This window comes from Heterocephalus glaber, unplaced genomic scaffold, assembly GCF_053883595.1.
Source record: "Heterocephalus glaber isolate CG9 unplaced genomic scaffold, H.glaber_assembly_v1.0 deba00001497, whole genome shotgun sequence".
NCBI lineage: Eukaryota > Metazoa > Chordata > Mammalia > Rodentia > Bathyergidae > Heterocephalus > Heterocephalus glaber.
In genome coordinates, this window is record NW_028258320.1 from 27,081,132 (window position 1) to 27,099,665 (window position 18,534).

Genomic DNA, 18,534 nt, shown 5'->3' on the forward strand with positions numbered 1-18,534 from the left:
TAAGGCATTTCCTCCAATATAAAGAATTTTATTTTTGATGATGTTCTTCTAAGAAAAAAAATTGTTGATATTTTTAGCCATCTTGCCTGTTTGGAAAGTTGCATGCATTAATTTTCTTTTATTCATCTCATCATCATCTACCACTGTTGAATGGTTAACTGTAAATACAACAGCCTCCGCTCCTTCAGTTCGGATAGGTCTTACACCTTGAACAGAAGCTCCTATGCCCGGGACAGCATGATGATTGAAGAACTTCTTGTGCCATCCAAAGAGCAGGTAAGCATCCTTCTTAACATTCTCAACACACTCTTTGGTCATTTTTCTTTTTGTTGGTATCAGGGGTTGAACTCGGGACCTTGCTCTTCCAAAGCAGTGGCAAAACCCCTGAGCTAAATCCCCGGCCCACTCTTTGGTTGTTGAACTTTAATGTGTATGATCGAATCAAGCTCTATGTCCTATAACAAAATCATTTCTGCATTTGATTTTGCATTTGTAAATCTTCTGGTACTAGCCCGTTAAAAGAAAGAGTCGTTTATACCGTGATCAGAAATATCACTTTCTTCTGTGGTAAATAAAGTTCCTCAGATTCTACAAAGAGGAACTTAGTATTTTAAAAAAAGTGTAGATACATTTCTTATCTCTATATCAAATCTATTTCAAACATTTTTAGGGAGAATTGATAAAAATTGTTAGCTGATTTGCCAACATTATTCATGTAGTAGTTTTATTTTGCTGAGTAGAATATGTATGCATGTTGGAATTTGCTAGGGTTTTTTTGTGTGTGGTACTGGGGATGAACTCATGACCTCGCATTTGCCAGGCAGTCGGTAGAACCACTGAGCTAAATCTCTGACCCTGCTAGGGTTGTTTTTAACAAGTAGTTAAAGATTATGTTGGGAATAATTTTGATCCTTTAGCTTCAAAGCTGCCTGTGATGAGCCTTCTCAAGATGTGATAGTATTTTGTTTTCTCCCAGGATCTCTGGTAGATTTATTGAGTCTTTGGGCAATCTCTTCTTTGCAATAATATGGTTGGATAGAACTGGTTTAACCTAAGTTTAGCAACATAGTCCTGTTTTATGCGTGCTCAGGATGGATGGTTCTACAGTAATTTCTGGATATACACAGTACCTGGTTTTAAATGTGCAGATTAGTGATCTGATAATGGATGGAACTGTTTGGAGCATAAAACAAATTTGAAAGTGGCTTGTAACATTTAAACAGTTTTAGTAATTGGTGAAATCATGCTACATTTACTTATTTACTATATAGTGAAGGGGAATTGAAGCTAATGAATAAGTGATAGTCACCTAAGCCCAATTTAGGGGTTAAGCAATATGTAATCAGAGTTTTCTCCCTTGTGTCTGGAGATGCTGACATACAGATATGCATTGTACTTCACAAAGGCCTACAGTGAATGTTACTTCACACTCTCTAGAACATTCTTACTGAACACACCTTACAAAGGTGAATACAGGGACTCCTCAGTGTTTGGTCAGGCCAAAAAAAAAAAACCTACTTTGCAAAACAAGGTGGTGGGTGGTATTAGAGAAAAAAACCTCTCAAATAATGAAGCTAAGCTTGTGGTTATAAAGTGTTGCCAGGTATTGCTTGAGATTTTCAGAAGAATCCTCATCTTAGTCTGGTAGTTCTGCTGTCTTCATGTTCTCCACTGAAATGAGACCCGAGTGCGTATATTGGTAAAAGTTAAGTATAAAAAATGCCTGTTACTCTCCATGCCTTAGGAAAATCCCACAAAACTACAGGTGAAAGGAGATTCCTTGGTATCAGTGCCACTTTGCTCTTACATAGAATGTGTGCTGAGGGACTCCTGGTCAAATGTCATTATGGTTTGTATTTCTGAATATATACTTGTTTTAGAGCAAGGGCCTGAAGTTGGGACTTCCATCTCCTTTGTCACCATGATCTCCACCCTTAACATCACCACCAGAGTTATTTACCTCCCAACCTTTGCACAGCAGCATTAAAGCAAAATATAAATGTTTGTACTGTTGCAAGGATACAAACTGGCCTCTGAGAGTTCTCACACCACTGTGTGTAGTTATTACCGAGATGTACTTACATAGAATGGTGAGGAAGCACTTCAGAACGAAGGATTTGTGAAAAGAAGTAAAAGACAAGGATAATTTTTGAGGTCAGTGTTTTTGGAATCAAGTTGTTACCAGTCAATTTCAGAATGATCTGTGTGAACAATTTCAGAAATACCTTCTGTAGACCAGTCAGTAGGGAGAGAATCTTTTAAAAAATTCTTAAGTTGGGCCCAGGATTTAACTCAGTGATTCCGCTGCCTGCCTCGCAAGCACAAGGTCCTGAGTTCGATCTCCAGTACTAAAAAAAATTCTTAAGCTATTAACTGTAGAAATAGGAAGGTATTGTCTTTAATGAATGCAGAGTTCCCATGAGTGATGAGCCTTCCTTGTGGGACTGGCATGTTTAGTGAACACATATATTACTCAGAACCGCACAAATCCATGATAAATTGACAAATTTGAACAAAAATGTGAAAATCATAAACATATTTTACAATCACTTGGGAAATTTTGAAAATGTATTGGACATATATATATCCACACACTATTAGGAAATTATAGTAATTTTCTTAGCACTGTTAATAATGACACTATGCATGAGAATGTTCCTATTCTAGCAATGTGCATGCTGAAGTTTTCAAGAATTAACTGATCATGAAGTCAACTATTTATTTTCAAATTGTTCAGAGAGGGAAAGAGAAGACACAAAGCAGGTGTCGCAAAATGTCATTTGTTGAATCTAAGTGTTGATGTATATGGATAAGATTTATACAGTTTTTTTCCAACTTTGTGTGAACACCTTCAAAATAGGAACTTGAGGAAGAAGAAAAACAAATTCTGAAAGAGGTGTGTTAACAGTAGTGCCCAGTTGTCCTGGGGAGGAAGGCAAAAAGCCAGTTCTAGGGAAGAGAGGTTGTCAGAAAAATCTTGTTACACTGTGAAGACTAATAAGAGACATTCACTTCAGAAGTGCATTGAAACACTTTAGAATAAAATGACCAAAAAAACTTTTTTTTTGTTTGTCATGCTTCTGTATTTAAGTGTCAAAAGATAGTTTTTCCCAGAGTAATAATTTTGTTGGAAAGCATGAAAGAAATATTAAATATTTAGAATTCTTAAAGCAGTGATACATGACTTACTGTCAGATTTAAAACTACCCTGCCATGGCCCAGTTAAAGTTGCTTTCACTAGTCAAGGTGGGAAATGAATACAAATCAGCTCTGTACACGCCTCTTCACCCCTACAAAGTGCGGTCCTGCTCCTGTCCTCTGACTGATCAGCTCACACATTAGCCACAGGTAAGGTTGAGACCCAGATGCCTACTCCAGGCCTCCACCCTCAGTTTCTGTGCACTTGTGTGGGGTGAGGGTCGGCGTGGGGGCCAGAGCTTGGGAGGGAGGCTGGGAGAGAGAGATTTTCCCATTCCTTCTTGGGCCTTAGTCATGGTTAGTCTGTAAACCATTCACCCCCAGGTTAGCAAAAGTGGACTTTTTCCCCTCTCATTCCACTGCATTATCTATGAACTCTCTATGCTCTTTTCCTGCCCCCCAGAACTGGTAATTGAACCCAGGGCCTTTGCCCTGAGCTACCTCCCCCAACCCATTTTCAGTCTTCATTTTGAGACTGGATCTCAAAATGAAGAGTAGCCCAGGCTGGCCTTAACTTGCAGTCATCCTGCCTAAGCCCCATGGAGCTCTGGTATAGGCGTGTACCACCATGCCCAGTTTGAACTCTGTTCTTTTGCCTCCTCTTTATCTACTAATCCTGAGTCACCTAAAGATAGGCTTCTGACAATACGTATGTACATGAAATCCTGTCATGGATTTATGAGAGGATCTCCTACAAGGTGGTGACTCAACCCTGCCTGCTTATGCGAATTATTTGCCAGACTTAGAAAAAGACAGCTGCTTATTTCACAACTCACTTGGCCTGGGTGGACTTGAGTATGGGATTTCCAGTGCATGCAGAGTAGAATGACACTAATTCATAGACAATGAATTTGGGGTTTTTTGTTTTTTGTTTTTTTGAGGTAGATTCTCACTTTGTATTCCAGGTTGACCTTAAATTTACTGTGTAGGCCAGGCTGACCTTGCACTTGCAGTGACCCTCCTGTCTCAGCTTTCTGAGCAGTGAGATTATAGGCATGCACCACCACACCTGGCCATACAGTGTTCTTAACTGCAGGTGCATATGGGAATCACCTGTGACTCTTTTAAAAAGAAGATACCTACAGAACCAGAATCTGTGACTGGATTCGTGGGTCATGTGTGATTTTTAAAGCTGCACAGGTTGCTGTGGATGTGCCTGTAGTTAGGAGCCACTGATTATGGGAACTCTAGCAGCTTTGTGAATAGTCTGCCCTTTGTACCCTGTACCCAAGGATTCAGCCTACTGGAAATAAGAGATATTTAGACAAAAGACATCTGTACTGAACATGTACAAGATTTTTAAATTCCTAAAGACTATAGTATAGCAACTATTTAAGTAGCATTTACAGTGTATTGGGTATTATAAGTAACCTAGAGATGATTCAAAGTACACAGGGAGGATGTGTGTAAGTTATGCAAATCGGACCCAAAAAGGACCTGGGCATCTGGGGGTTAGGGTATGTGCTGGAGAGAGGAATCCTAGAACGAATCTCTCATGGATACCAAGGAATGACACTGTAGTGGCCAGTCAACATCTAATGTATTTGTTGTATGACCTCAGATATTTATGTGTCAAGCTGTCTTAGAGCAACATCTGTGCTTGGGAACATTCCTTTCCAAATAGGAGTTAATAAAGAAAAGGGATGAGTCTAAACTGAAGCCTGGTTGTCTGGGATGAATGTAGTAAACTGGTGCTTTCATTTCTTCTGACATAATTATTGAAAGCAACTGTCTGGTGTGCATGTAATTACCGGCTATGATCCAGATCAGCCAGTCCTCATTACGTAAATGGAATGCTATCCGTTAGATGCCTAAGTGTCAGGAATAATAGGAAGGATGCTCATGACAATATTAAAAACAGCTAATGTGAGCTCCAGTTGTGCACCGTGAACTATTTATTCTGCATTATACTGTGCATTGCTTAATGTGAGGAAAAGACAGGAAGGAGCCCAAGCATATGACTGTCTGTCCTCCAGAATCTGATACTTGATTTTTAGGGGCAGGGGGGACTGGGGATTGAACCTAGGGCCTTCACACTGAGCTACATTCCTAGCCCTTTTTATTTTTTATTTTGAAATGGAGTTTCCCTACGTCACCTAGGCTGGGCTTGAACTTGCAGTCCTCCTGCTTTAGCCTCTCTGAATGTTAGAATCACAAGTGTATGCCACCATACTTGGCCAGTATTTTTTTTTTTTTTTTTTTGGTACCGGGGATCAAACTCGGGTCCTTGTGCTTGCGCTGCAGGCGGCGTTGGCTAGTATTTTTAATATGGATTCAGTACAACTGTATTGGTCCTTTTTTTTAAACACAAAAGATTATATTTAGACACAAATATTTGTTATGCTTATTTCTAATTCTAATAGAGTATTATTTAATGTGCTTTACAAAGAACTGACACATAAAGCATATCCAGCAACAGTTTATGAAAAGTATGGGGAGTTAAAAATGATGCTATATAAGACATCGTTAAAGGAATGGAAATATTTGACCTTTAGATAGAGATGAGGTAGGACTGGGGCATGGTTCAGTGCAGAGTGCTTGCCTATGTAGATATGAGGTAGAAGGAATGATAGCAACTTACAAATATTTAACTGGCCAACCAGTTAGTTTCACTTCATCTGAATCACCCTAGCAGTGCTATAAGACCAAAAGGTGTATACTGTTGTCAGAAACATTTAATTAGGATTTTTTATAGTTACTGAAAGGCAGGAGAAGGACAAAAGTCACTTATGGTATGGGTTACTTTTGCTGGATACACCCAATTGGCTTTCTACATCCACTCATTTCAGTGGCAATGCCAGGAAAACTCCATTAGGCTAGCTAAGCAATAAAGATGCCATAAGCCCCAAGCTGCTAGGAGGGGAAAATGACAATTCCTACCAGCGTTAGAGCTATGTCTGGATCCAGCCAGGCCTGAAGTTAGCACCAGCCCGATGGGTTTTTTTCTGTCATCTAAACCAGTAATTTAAATTTGTGTTTGTGTAATCACTAATATACCAGCTATTGGTTGTAGTGAAATCTGGCATAACCAACCACATTGTAGCGATAACATGGAAAGATGGAAAATCTAACATCAAAAGTGCTATTCAGCTTTGGGATTCTATTATTTTATGCTTTTTCTTCAGAAGTAAACCTAATTTTAACAAAATTAAAGGGAAATGAGCTATAATTTAAGAAAATAGATATAAACTTGATATGTCCAAACTAGAAATTTTAGAAAGGAGTCTTGCCAGCGAATCCCTAGGAAGTAAGCACTTTCCATTTCCTTAGCCTTCTGTTGGCTTAGGGGCTATGGCTCTATGAAGAGAGAAATACAGCAGCAGCTCAGCCTTCATCCCTCCCTGATTACATTGCTTTCCTTTTTTTTAAGGTCTGATTTTATTTATTTGCTACTCTTAAAAAAAATCTTATTTGTGATTCAGACTGAGAAGTGGAAGCTTTCAAGAGAAGACAGGCTACGTTTCTTGGCAGCCTGTGCTGGCATCTTTCTATGGCTTCTTTCATTCTCTTGGCCAAAAGTTTAGCATATTCTGTGGCCTCTTCCTTATTTTAGTTTAAGTATGCTGTTTCTTTGCAGCAGTATACCATTGTTTGTGTTGTAGGACCCATGGAGGAACAACACACTGAATCTTGGGGCACTTTGGTCCTGGGCTTCTTACCTCCTTTATTTTAACTGGCTTTCTGAGCTGGGCGTGGTGGCACATGTCTGTGATCCCAGCACTTGGGAGGCTGAAGCAGGATTGCTGTGAGTTCGAGGCCAGCCTATATAGTGAGTTCAAGGATAGCCTGAACTAATAGCAAGACTCTGTTTCAAAAAACAAAAAACAAACCAAAAAAGGGCTTTCTGACAACATATTAGTGGACATCATCTTCCTTAAAAAGACTGAAAAGTTTGTGATTCTGCCAGCTCTTTTGGGCCCTGGATGGCGAGGCACAATAATACCACCAGTCAATCCAGGAATATTTGTCCTCTCCATTTTTCATAATAACCGAGATGAAAATGCTCAGATTGGCATCCAGAGGCAGCCCCAGCAGATTTGTGCTTTCTCTCTCCAGTTCTCCTTGCTATTAGGAATGTCCCTTAGTAGCAGGCACACATGGCTTTAGTTCCAGACACTGCTTCATGGGGAAACCTTGTTTGTTTTTTGCACCACTGGTTTGTAACACAACCCTTCCATTCTTCACCCAAAATGCCAGCAGCAACTTTTTTGGCCATAGGCTTCTCCTAGAAAATAAAAAGTTTGTGTTGGCCATCCAGGTCAACAAGACTCTGACCGCAGATATTAGCTTCGTTTTGATACAACTGATCATCTAGAGGCACGATGAAAAGAGCTAGATTGCTTTCCTTTTGTGGTCTCTTTTAAGACCAGATTTTTACCCATATGGTTTTTGCCTAAGAGACAAGTGGCAGGCCTTCCAATATTGATCAGTTTGGATAGTTCATCTAAAATATAAAATAAACCACCGTTCCAGTGTTTGTTTGAACGTTGCCTGTGGAGATAATTCTGGAGAAGATATTGGAGACCTCCTGATAGCCATTATCTAGATGCTAACAGCTCTTACATCTTCCACCTCATATCTCTTTTCATTTAACGGATGGCCTGGAATTCTGGTGTCTTTGAATTAGATTTGGTCTTTTTTGAGGCCAAGGATGATTTCATACATGTTCAGTCATATAATGTGCTGTGTACAACTTGACATATTAGCAAGTAGTGTGCAAAGTGGAGAGTTCTTCAGTAAAAACTCTATGCTTGCTTTTTCAAGATCTGGGTGCTTTGTGTTAGCTCGGTAATAGAAAAAGAGAATCCCTAATCCGAAGGCTGCCTAAAGAAATAGTAAGTGTTCCCTTCTTTGTTTCCCACCCCATTCCACCCCACCCCATGACACACACCAGCACATTAACTTTCCTATTTTTTTTTTTTTGCTCATGCTGATTCTAAGGGGGCTTCAGAAGTGTGCGTGGTGGCAGAAGACAGCCAGCCTTGGGTTACAGATTTGCTAGAGATAGTCCCTGGGAAGATAAGCACCTTTGAGTAGGGACATTTAATATGCTGCTTTCTCTCTTCAAAACGCTTTGCCAGCATTACTCAGGTGATCCATTCAACACCTCACAAAGATTGGTCAGCAAGATTGTATATGTTTTTAAGGCACAGAAGTTGGTATTGTGAGTTACTTAAGGTGGCACAGATGTTGGGAGCTAAATGTTGACATGCTCAGCTTCTATGCTGACCTTAAGTTACTTTGTTTTAAATTGAAGTTCATAGGTAAATTATTTTGAAACCAATCAGATTTGGAAATCTCAATGAACTGAGCTTTATAATAGCGTATATTCTAGTTTCAAATTAAGTCTTAAAGGCAGTGATAGTTGAAAAATACTTCAGAGGGAAACAAAGACCTGGCTTCCCTGTTAGATTAAGGCTTTAACTTTTATTTTGCTGTTTCAATTGAGCTTTATTTTATGGAATCCATTTCTTAAGAGAGCGTTTCAAGTTGTGGCTCAGTGGTAGAGTGCCTGCTTAGCATGCATGTGGCCTAGGTTTAATACCCAGTGCAGAAAGGGGCGGGGGGTGGCCAAGGAAGGGAGGGAGGAAAGAAAGGAAGAAGGAAGGGAGGGAGGGAGGCAGGCAGGCAGGCACATAGGAAACAGTGTTTCAAAGAAGTCATACTGGATGTCTAAACAAGCCTATTTTGGGTGGCAGTTTTCCATTTTACTCAGTATGCACTGTATGTCCTAGAAATTACAACACTTGGTGCATGACCTGCCGCAGCATTTTACTAAATAGGCCACCTGGCTTCAGGCTTCCACTACCATATGAAACAGGTATTATCATTGCCACTTTACAAACAAGGAGACTGGGGCCAAGAGGGGTGTTTAAGTGCTCAGTGTTACATAGATATTAGGTGGGAGAACAGAGAATGGCTCGAACCTATTCTGCTGATCATTATCCCATAGATGTCACTCTAATAGACAACCAGTGGCAGATCTTAGCAAAGTACACAAGCTGTGGAAAGACTCTACATTTAGACAAGTAGTTCACCCAGCAACAACACTACTACTACCGTTTTATAATCCAGTGAGCTGCTCTGACTTTTCCCTGTGGTCTGAAAAGCACATGCTATACTAAAAGTGCCCATACAGGAACACAATATAATACTAAGAGGTAAATTATTTTCCATTATTAAATCCTAGAGTATGAGACTCTTATTATCTGTACATCTGCTTACACAGAAGTGTAGCATTTTCAAGTCTTCACGTTGAGTCATTCCATTATCACAGTGAAATAGGCAGTTAATATTACCTGTTCATCAACCTCATGCAGATATGGAGGTGCGGTGAGGTTTTTGACGTGCCATTCACTGGACTATGTTCCCTTATTCTTTATGTAGGGAAACTGACACACACAGGGTGAAGATATCCTTGACAAGCCTTTGCTTTCCTAGCCTTTCAGGCTGATTATGTCATCCACCAGTCACTCAACTCCTGTTTACCAGTTTTCCAGATGAGATGTACTGAGTTTTGCATGTGACCTGTTATTTTGAGGTCTGTTAGGTACTGTTAATATTAGCCTGGCATGGCCTCCATTTAGTTTACGGGACCACCTTCTGCAGGCTCCCAGTGATGCCAGAAATGACAGACAGGGAGCCTGCGGCTTCCGTCCTGGACCTGAACTGGTGTCATGCAAAACTGAGTGGACAGCAGCCTGGAGTGTTACTTAATATTGAAATGAACTAGATTATTCTGTCCTTTTTTCTTTTCTTTCTTCCTCTTGCAAACACTTTCTCAACTTTGCTTTTTCCTTCTGTGCCTAAACATTTATTTCCAGACCTGGGCATTTGGGTGTGTCCTCATTTGTGAGGCCAGTGTGTACTTGCTCTCATCTTTCCTCTGAGGACCAGGCTAGTGAGAAACTAATTTTGGAAAGTATTAAGCCCTTGGAGACAGTGATATCATCATTAGTCAGGCTCTGGACTCTGTTGAATAATGTGTATTTTGATTTTAATGGCATCTTTGCTTCACTTCCAAGATAAAAACCATGTGCATATTCCTGTTACCCTTGATATGGAAGTAAAACTTCATCCTAAATCAGTGTGAGTTTTTCTTCACCATAGTGTTCTACTAAAGCCACCCTGTGCTAGTATTGATTTTGTGTTACCAAACTTTTGAAGTTTCTCTGAGCTTCAGTTTGGTCATCCAAACTGGTAAAATGAGTATAATATTACTCCCAAATATGGTAGGTTCTGAGTACCTAAAGCAGAAATGAGTGTAAAGAGTAGTTCTTGCCAGTGAGTCACATAATAAGTTGTGGAACTCCTGTTACAGAGGAATTTAAACATTTTTTTCAGTCAATAAATGAGATGCAGATTTTTATAAGCCATGTCCTTATAACTGAATGTGCTCTGTTGTTTCGAGAGAAACAGCCTGTGAATGTAACTATAAAGGCCCAGTGCAGAGCCTGGTACATTGCTTTTGTTGTCCCCCCAACCCCCATAAATTGCATATTTTAACAAATAAGCTAATAATGTAATGAAAGTCTTTTTAAAAGTATAAAAGGCTTTAGACATATAGGGAGTCCTTATTATAATTCCATACCAACACTGCATTAGTGCCAGATTTTTCATGTATGTACATTTTTATTAAATCTTCACCTTGCCGGGTTTGGTGATATGTACCCAATGCCAGCATCCAGGAGGCAGAGGCAAGAGGGTACTGCAGGTTTAAGGCCAGCCTGAATTGCATAGGGAGACCTTATCCAAGGGAAAAAAAAAAAAACCAACTCTACCTCAACAAATATCCAAGTTAAAAAATGAGGAACCTGGGCATGGGAAAAGTAGAGAAATGTGGTAAGATCCACAAAATCAGTAAATCCCATTAATGCATCTCCAAAGGGGCTTTCAGTAAGTAAATGTCAGGAATAGAGCATCTGCTTGTTCCTAAGGGAGGCCAGGTTGAAGGTTGGCTTAGTTTCTGAGCCAAGTGAGCCTGCTAACGGAACATCTCTAAAGCCAGACTCCTCTGCTCAGTGAACAGCATAGCTGGCCGGGAACGGCACCCCTTCCAGAGTCAGGTGCTGGGAGGAGAAGGGGCTGCCTATTTACTGGGACCTTGCTCAGACCTAATATTGTCCAGTAGCCCCTTTTAGAAATGTCTTCCCTGTTAAACATTACCAGGTTTTTGGGGTGCTCACCTCTTGTTTCCAGGTCCTTCTTGTCTGGAACAAAGACTTGAAGAAGATAAGCTAAAAACCACACCAAAGTTTATGTGAAAAATGAGGAGTGAGGGAGAAACTGGCTCTGCAGAGCGAAATTGGGCCAAACAAAAGAGAGGAAAAATCAAAAGCAAAAATAAAAGTACACCTTAGGTCTGGAGGACACAGTGTGGGATACCGTGAAGGGCTAGGATAGCGAGCGTCTTGGCATCTGGTCCCTGTTTCTTCCACGCATCGTGGGGACCTGCAAGAAGTGGATTTATGGGACCTTGGGAATTGTTTGGCAAATGTCCTGGGATCTGTCATGCTTACTTCCCCAAGCTTTGCTGTGCCCTGCCTTCCTGCCTCACTACGAGAGTGGAAGCCTTCCCAGCTACCCTCCCCAGATCTGCTGTGCCACATTTAAGTCATATTTTCAGACCTCAAATGAATATGAAGTGACAAGGAGAGTACCACAGTTGTACAATCAAATCGCCTGTGATTGTACAATGGAAGACTCAGCAGTCGGCAACAAGTGTTCTCCAATGACAAGTGGCAAAAGCCATTTCCAGATCCAAGTCTGTCCTTCAGCTAAAAGCCAGGCTTTTCCATTAAACCCTGGGAATTCCCCTTTGCTATTTCTAGCTCATCTTAAAAGCTAGATCTTGTTCACCTTTAACCATTTTCATGGGTGGTGTTCTCCTGATCATTTTAAAGTCGGTTTGAACAGTAATGAAATGGAGGTGATGCTTTTCTTTGGTGTCCTGCACCGTAATACAGTATGTCAGAACATTTTGAAATTCATATTGTTTATTAAAATAGGTAAATAATTGAAATTTCACGTTTCATTTTTGAACTCTAGTCTATAGAAATAATTAGTTACAGAGAGCTAGTTGGAAAGGAAGCTACTAATTCAGCATCTATCCATAAAACCATAGGTTCAATCAAGTTGCCTATTTTGTATTCAGAGGAATGTATCAGACAAGGATCATTTCGTTCACCTGTATTTAAGGTATTCAAATGTAGTAAGATATACACATAAACAGTCTACTCTGAACAATCCCCTGTGAAGAAAAACAAAACCAATAAATTCAGAAGACATATTTCTGAGGCAGCAAAAAGTACATTTAAGTGTTGCTCTATGGGTCACTTATTGGGAAACACAGCTCTTTGTTTTGGGCAAGAATGGCATTTGTTCACTTGTGTAGGACAGTGCTTCCATAAGTGTCAAAAGGTTGCGAGAATGAAGGGGTTAAGGAAGGGCTCCTGGGAACATGGAACGCCAGTGTGTTGGCACACTGAGGCCGTGATAAATATTGCATGACGGCAGTGATACCTTTTTGTGTGGTATAATTCATTACTTCAATTATTAATGTCGCCAGTACATGTTTCTGTGAGTACCAAAGGTAAATAATATACTGTAATTACCAAAGAAGAGTGATACTACGTATTCATCAGACTTTTAAAGAAAGATGGCCCTTCATGGAAAATAACCTCAGGGCCTGAAATGTAAGAATTATAGTTTGTTCCAACCATCACCACCACCAAAAAAATTAAAGCAGCAGTCCCACTTTCTATTTAAGATTTTGCCCTAGCCTAAAGGTTGATTGGCTGGGGTCTCCAGAAGTCAGTATAAGGAACTGGCAGATAAATCCAGGTTAAATCTCACACTTAACCTTTGCTCAGCTGGCAGAATTTGGGTACTTTCTGGAGTGGTTTATTGCTCTTTTGGGGTAAGAATCTTTGTTCCATGAACTATTATTATACTTAATTACACATATGCCCGCTGGATGTGTCCTTTCTTGTTGAATCCAGAGAAAGCTGTTCCTCATTTATTTTTGCATTTTCCTAGGACCTAGATAGTGACTTACATATAATTGTTCTACAAATTATTTTTCAGTTTGATTTCAGGGCTGTTTTTTAAAATCTATAATTCACAGTAGGTTTTTAAGTTTAAGTTTTAGCATTGTGAAAATTATGGACAATAAAAGTCATAGGCATACTTGATGGGGAAAAAAACACAATCCCAAGGATACTTTCAGTCTCCAGTTTTTCCTTTCCAGGGACAACTGCTTAGAACACTTTTGGTGACGACTCATTATGTGCCTCTGTGTCCCTAAATAACACATGGATGCTACTTCTTCTTGACTTTGCTCCCTTTCAGAAGTTATTTACTGACTGTCCTAACTGGGAGATGAAGCTTTGATTATTTTCATGCCCTTTCCTCTACCATGCACATTTCCCATCTTTCCATTTCTCAAAACATTTGTATTTTGTGCTATATAAATGCTTAGTGCTCGCATTGTTGTGACTGTGTAAATGCTACTTACACATGTGACATGTATTATGATTTACCTTTCAGCACTTTATTTTCCCTATGATGCTTTCATTTGCTTGGTATTCTGTGTACATATCACTAGTCCAATTTACAGGGTCGCCCCAAGTGCACACTGCTGCTCCTGCTCCTCCTCCTCCTCCTCCTGCTCCTCCTCCAATACTACCTCTTCTTCCTCCTCTTTCTCTTCTTCTTTTTATTTTCCAAAAGCACTGTCTTTATTTATACAGAATCCTAACCACTTGGGTGGCAGGAGTGGGAGAGGTTCTTCTTTCAATCCAAGGGCCTCCGTAATGTTGGTCTGTTGTTATCAAACGCACGGACAGATGGCTTCATGGATTTGGTAAACTAATGACAGTGTTTAGTCTCTCTCTGCTAGATCAACAAGGTGAGCATCAGTCTCTGCTTCCATAAGAATCCTGAATTTAGGATTTTCAACTGTAACTACTCCAACTTCTATTTCTGAAGGCTTGAAATCAATTGAGAGAACAGTGGACAGGCATGTACTTGCAGTTTCCACTGTCTGTTCAAATGTCCAATCGAATTTCTTCTTCACTTTTTTTTCAAGGAAGCTGGTTGACTCACACCTTCTGCAGTGGCTTTAAACCCACAGTCATAACCTGCAGGGTCACACTTGTACACCTGAGGGCCTTGCTCTTCATCGATACCAATTAAAATCATACAACAACCAAGTGGCCTCATTTCAGCATTCTGTGTGTAAACTTGAGAAATATCAGCAATTCTTTTACACAGCATGTCCACAGGAATCTCATAGCCATACTTGTATTTCCAATTAGCTGCCTCATAGTATCCCTTCTGTACCTGGAATCTGCTGTTGGCTGTCATTCCAGTCATCACACAGCCAATGTTTGCCATTATCTTGAAAAAGTGAGTCACTGTACTGGAATCCAGTAATTTACCAGGAACTTTCTTCTGTGTGACAACTACTGCACAGTCTTTCCCCCTGACAACTACTGATGTAAGGCCACCCTGGTTAATGGCCTTAAAAGCATATTCTACTTGGTAGAGCTGACCCTTGGGCGAAAAAATGGTAATGTGGCGGTCAAACCCAGTGCTGGAACCACGGGACATGTTGGTTCCCCCCCTATTTCAAGCAGGCTCCGGGTCCCTCGGCTCCCGCACCAGGCTTACAGGCACCACTGGAAGTTGCAGCCACTTCTTTTTAAAAGGAAAGGTTTAATCCTTCAGTTAGGTGAAGTTCATATTTCAATATTTTTATTTTTTTGGTGCCAGGGATCGAACTCGGGTCCTTGCTCTTTCGAGGCAGGTGGCAGAACCACTGAGCTAAATCCCTGGCCAATATTTCAGTATTTTTTGAGGTTTATATATACCTGAAAATATCTTATTTGCATTCTTGGCTTGGCTAGTTAAAGAATTCGGAGTTGAAAATTGTTTCCTCTTACTGCATTTAAAGAATTGATCCATTGTCTTTGCTGTCATTTTTGCTGTTAAGTGTGATAGAACTGTACCATCTGTGACTGTTTCTGCTTCCAGGTTCTGAAATTTATGCTGATGTTCCATAGCGGAGTCTGTATTCACTCATAGTGTTTGTCACTTGGTGGATCCTTTCAGTCTGGAAATCAGGTCTTCAGCACCGAGAATGTTTCCTGGATAGCTCCCTTAATTTCTTCTGTTCTATTTTACTGTTCTGTTTTGGAGGAGGAGGGAAGATGTGAACCTCTTAGATCTGTCTTTTGATTTTTTGTATTTTCTTCCCATTTTAAAAAAAGTTTCTCTTTTATAGATATTTTTATTTCAACTTATATGATAACATACTTTCTAAGATTTTTTTCTCAATTTTAAAAAATAACATTCTGTTGTTTCAGGGCATAAAAAGATCTCATCTCTCTGGATATTAATAAAAATTTTTAAGCTTATGTTTCCTCTAGCTTATATTTGTTCTGTTTGCTTGTTTTTTGTGTTAGATGCTTTTCACAACCGACTGGTGACCCTTGGCTGTCTACTCAATAACAAGTTCATTAGAAGCTTTTTGAATGGTGTAGGGCTCCTGAGCTGTGATTTCCAAACTAGTAGCAGTAAGCCTGGAACATTTGAGTGGGAAATTCCAATGGGCAGCCCAGAATCCGAGGAGACTTCTCACTTTCTGCCTAGAACTCTCTGTCCCTGTCTACATCTGGAGGTCAGGAAAGGAAGAGGCCGGGAACCTGAGCATTCCATTTTTACTTTCAGTATGGTGCCTTTCTCTAGTCTTCTGCCAGGGCTGTTGGTGATGGTGGGTGGGGCAACTGATAGCTCAGTCATAGGTTTATGGAGGGCAGATCACTTCTTAAATACTCTTTCAACCAATCCTTCTGTTTTCCTGCTGATGTAGTTTCTCATAGTCTCCTTTTCCTATGTGTGTGTTTTTAGACACTTGGCTGTCATTTTACTGTGGTGTTGTTGGAAGGAGCTCTTTATCAGGACAAAACTTGAAACTGTTCTGGTCTGTGAGATGGTACTTTTCATCAGATTTGAAGCATTCTTAGCCATTATCTTTTAAAATGCACCTTCTGCCTTACTTTTTTCTCATCTATTTCTGAGAATCCAGTTACACTTAGAGTAAATACTTTAACTGTGCTCCAAATGTCTCATACTGTTGTCTGTATTTTTAATTTTTTTTAACCTATCGTCCATTTTGTGTATTTTTCCATATATGGTTTCAATTTAGTAAACCTGTTTTCTGTTGCCTAAGTCAAGAACTGGTGGTGTGGTGTAGTTTGAATTGAACAGATTTGATTCTTATGTATATTCCAGTGTTCTGTTGAATTCTCTCCCTTTTTTTTTTTTGTTTTCCCCTGTATTTTCTTAAACATATGAATCATAGTTATTACAAAGTTATTAACTTACCTCAAAATCTAGATGCCCCATGAGTCTGCTTGTAAAGGCTATCTGATTTGGTTTAGTTTTGTCTTTGTTTTTGTTCATGTGCTCTGGTCCTGGTTGACAAGGTTTTATTTTATGCTGGACATGGTGTATGAAAAGCTGTAGATGTGCCTGATGGATATATTCCTCTAGAGACAGTTCACTCCCTCCATCTGTTAGGCCAACAGAGAAGCTGATTATTTTAATCCAGTCAAGATTTTACTGAAAGGAGGGCTGTTTTCCAGTCCTGTTGAAGCTCAGACTACTGGTTTGTCCTGGCTCTAATTTTTTAGGATGTCCTGGCATCCTAATTTGAAATTCTGGCATGAACTTCAAGTCCACTTTTCATTGCATGTTCTAAATGCTGAAGTCATTTTCTCATGAAACTTGCCAGAAGCTCCATTATACTTCGCCAGGGATCTTTCTGGTTAGGTTTTCAGCTTCCAGTTCTTCATGGCCCCAGTGTTCTTAGCAGGAAAGTACAGTTCGCTTAAGGCCACCCAGTCTTCACCAGAATTCTCCTGCTCTTTCCCTTTCTCACTACTGGTCCCTGTTAGATACAAAGCCCAAATTCTTCTTGCACTAGTAAGTAACAAATGCCCCCAAGTTAAAAATGGTAACAAAGAATCACCTCAATTCTTCAAGGTTTTCCATGTCCCAAGTAGAGTTCTTTGAGTTCTCAAGGCCTCCACTCCCCTCTACTGATGCCAGATATAATTCTTGTATTTTCTCTGGTTTATTTGGCAGAAGCACTAGACTGCTGCTAGCAATTCTGTCTCACTTGGAATCAGAAGCTGTAATTTTTATTTTTGAGAAGAAGGAAAAGATTTTACAGTTATTGTAGGATTAATTTGGACCTGTGCTGAAACATTTACACTCTTTGGAAATACTGCCATGATAGTATTCCTTTCACCATGCAAATTACCTAACAGTGTTTTTTTTAAGATACTGAAATAACAGAGTGTGTAATAGTCTATTTTTTAATGTTCTTGCACTTGGACTTTAATGTAGATCTATAAAGGAGAATTTTTAAAGTATTTATTTTGAATGTTAAGCTGGATTTTTAGAGAAATACAGATATGTTTTGTGTGTGTGAAGAAAACCAGTATCTTGTTGCATGCAATATAGTGATATGATAGCTACACTTTTATTTTTCAGCATCTAACATTCACAAGGGAATTCGATTCAGATTCTCTTAGACATTATAGCTGGGCTGCGGACACCTTAGACAATGTGAATCTTGTCTCAAGCCCTGTTCATTCTGGGTAAGTAACCTAAATGGCACTTTTCCCCTTTACCTTGCTAAATTAACATTGCATTTATTATTTGTAGCTCTGAATCCATAGTTCTGACAGTTTTCATACATGAATAGATATTCATTAATATGTGCTATATGCATATATGTTATCATTTAATAAATATTTTTAGGCAAATCTGTGTATTTATTTACTGCTAAAAAACACAATGTTGGAAAAAAATTATTGGTGCAGCAAAATTTTCTTGCCATTTTGATCTAAGTTTTTAATTTTCCTTTTCGATTAAAACACTGCTTAAACAGTCATTTTTCTTCAGTTTATTTTGCTGGTCCAATGTAATTTTTTTCTAGGTATCTGATTTTTCTTCTGCCTAAAATTAAATAGGTATTTCTGTTAATTTACCTCACCAACTGCCTAGCTGATTTTGTGCTTCACATCTAATGGTAGAAAAAATTTCAGTCAAATATTTACTTTTTAAATGAGCATTAAGCTCTGGTATTCTCACACCATCTTGGGGGGGTGGTATTGAGGATTGAACCTAGAAGTGCCCTACCGCCGAGCTGCATGGCCAGCCCTTTTCATTTGGAGACACAGTTTCAGTAAATTGCCTAGGCTGACCTTGAACAGGTGACCCTCCCGCCTGGGTGTCGCATGTGCTGGGATTACAGGCTGGCGC

At 39.6% G+C, this 18,534-nt stretch overlaps 1 protein-coding gene and 1 pseudogene across 24 annotated transcripts in view; one reads left to right on the forward strand and one right to left on the reverse strand.

Annotated features, from left to right (window-relative positions):
* Positions 1-18,534, forward strand: part of Ank3 (ankyrin 3) — a 515,763-nt gene that overhangs the window by 414,573 nt on the left and 82,656 nt on the right. For 23 of the 24 annotated variants that reach the window (XR_015440538.1, XM_087185521.1, XM_087185526.1 and 20 more), the window contains 2 exons: positions 174-276; positions 17,761-17,867. Coding sequence is in view for 23 of the 24 variants with exons in the window: in XM_087185521.1 (XP_087041647.1) it covers positions 174-276; positions 17,761-17,867 (210 nt within the window). In the remaining variant the exon portion in view is untranslated. The remainder of the gene's footprint in view (positions 1-173; positions 277-17,760; positions 17,868-18,534) is intronic. The other variant, XM_087185531.1, reaches the window with a different exon arrangement.
* LOC101719304 (proteasome subunit alpha type-6 pseudogene) lies at positions 13,910-15,019 on the reverse strand (annotated as a pseudogene).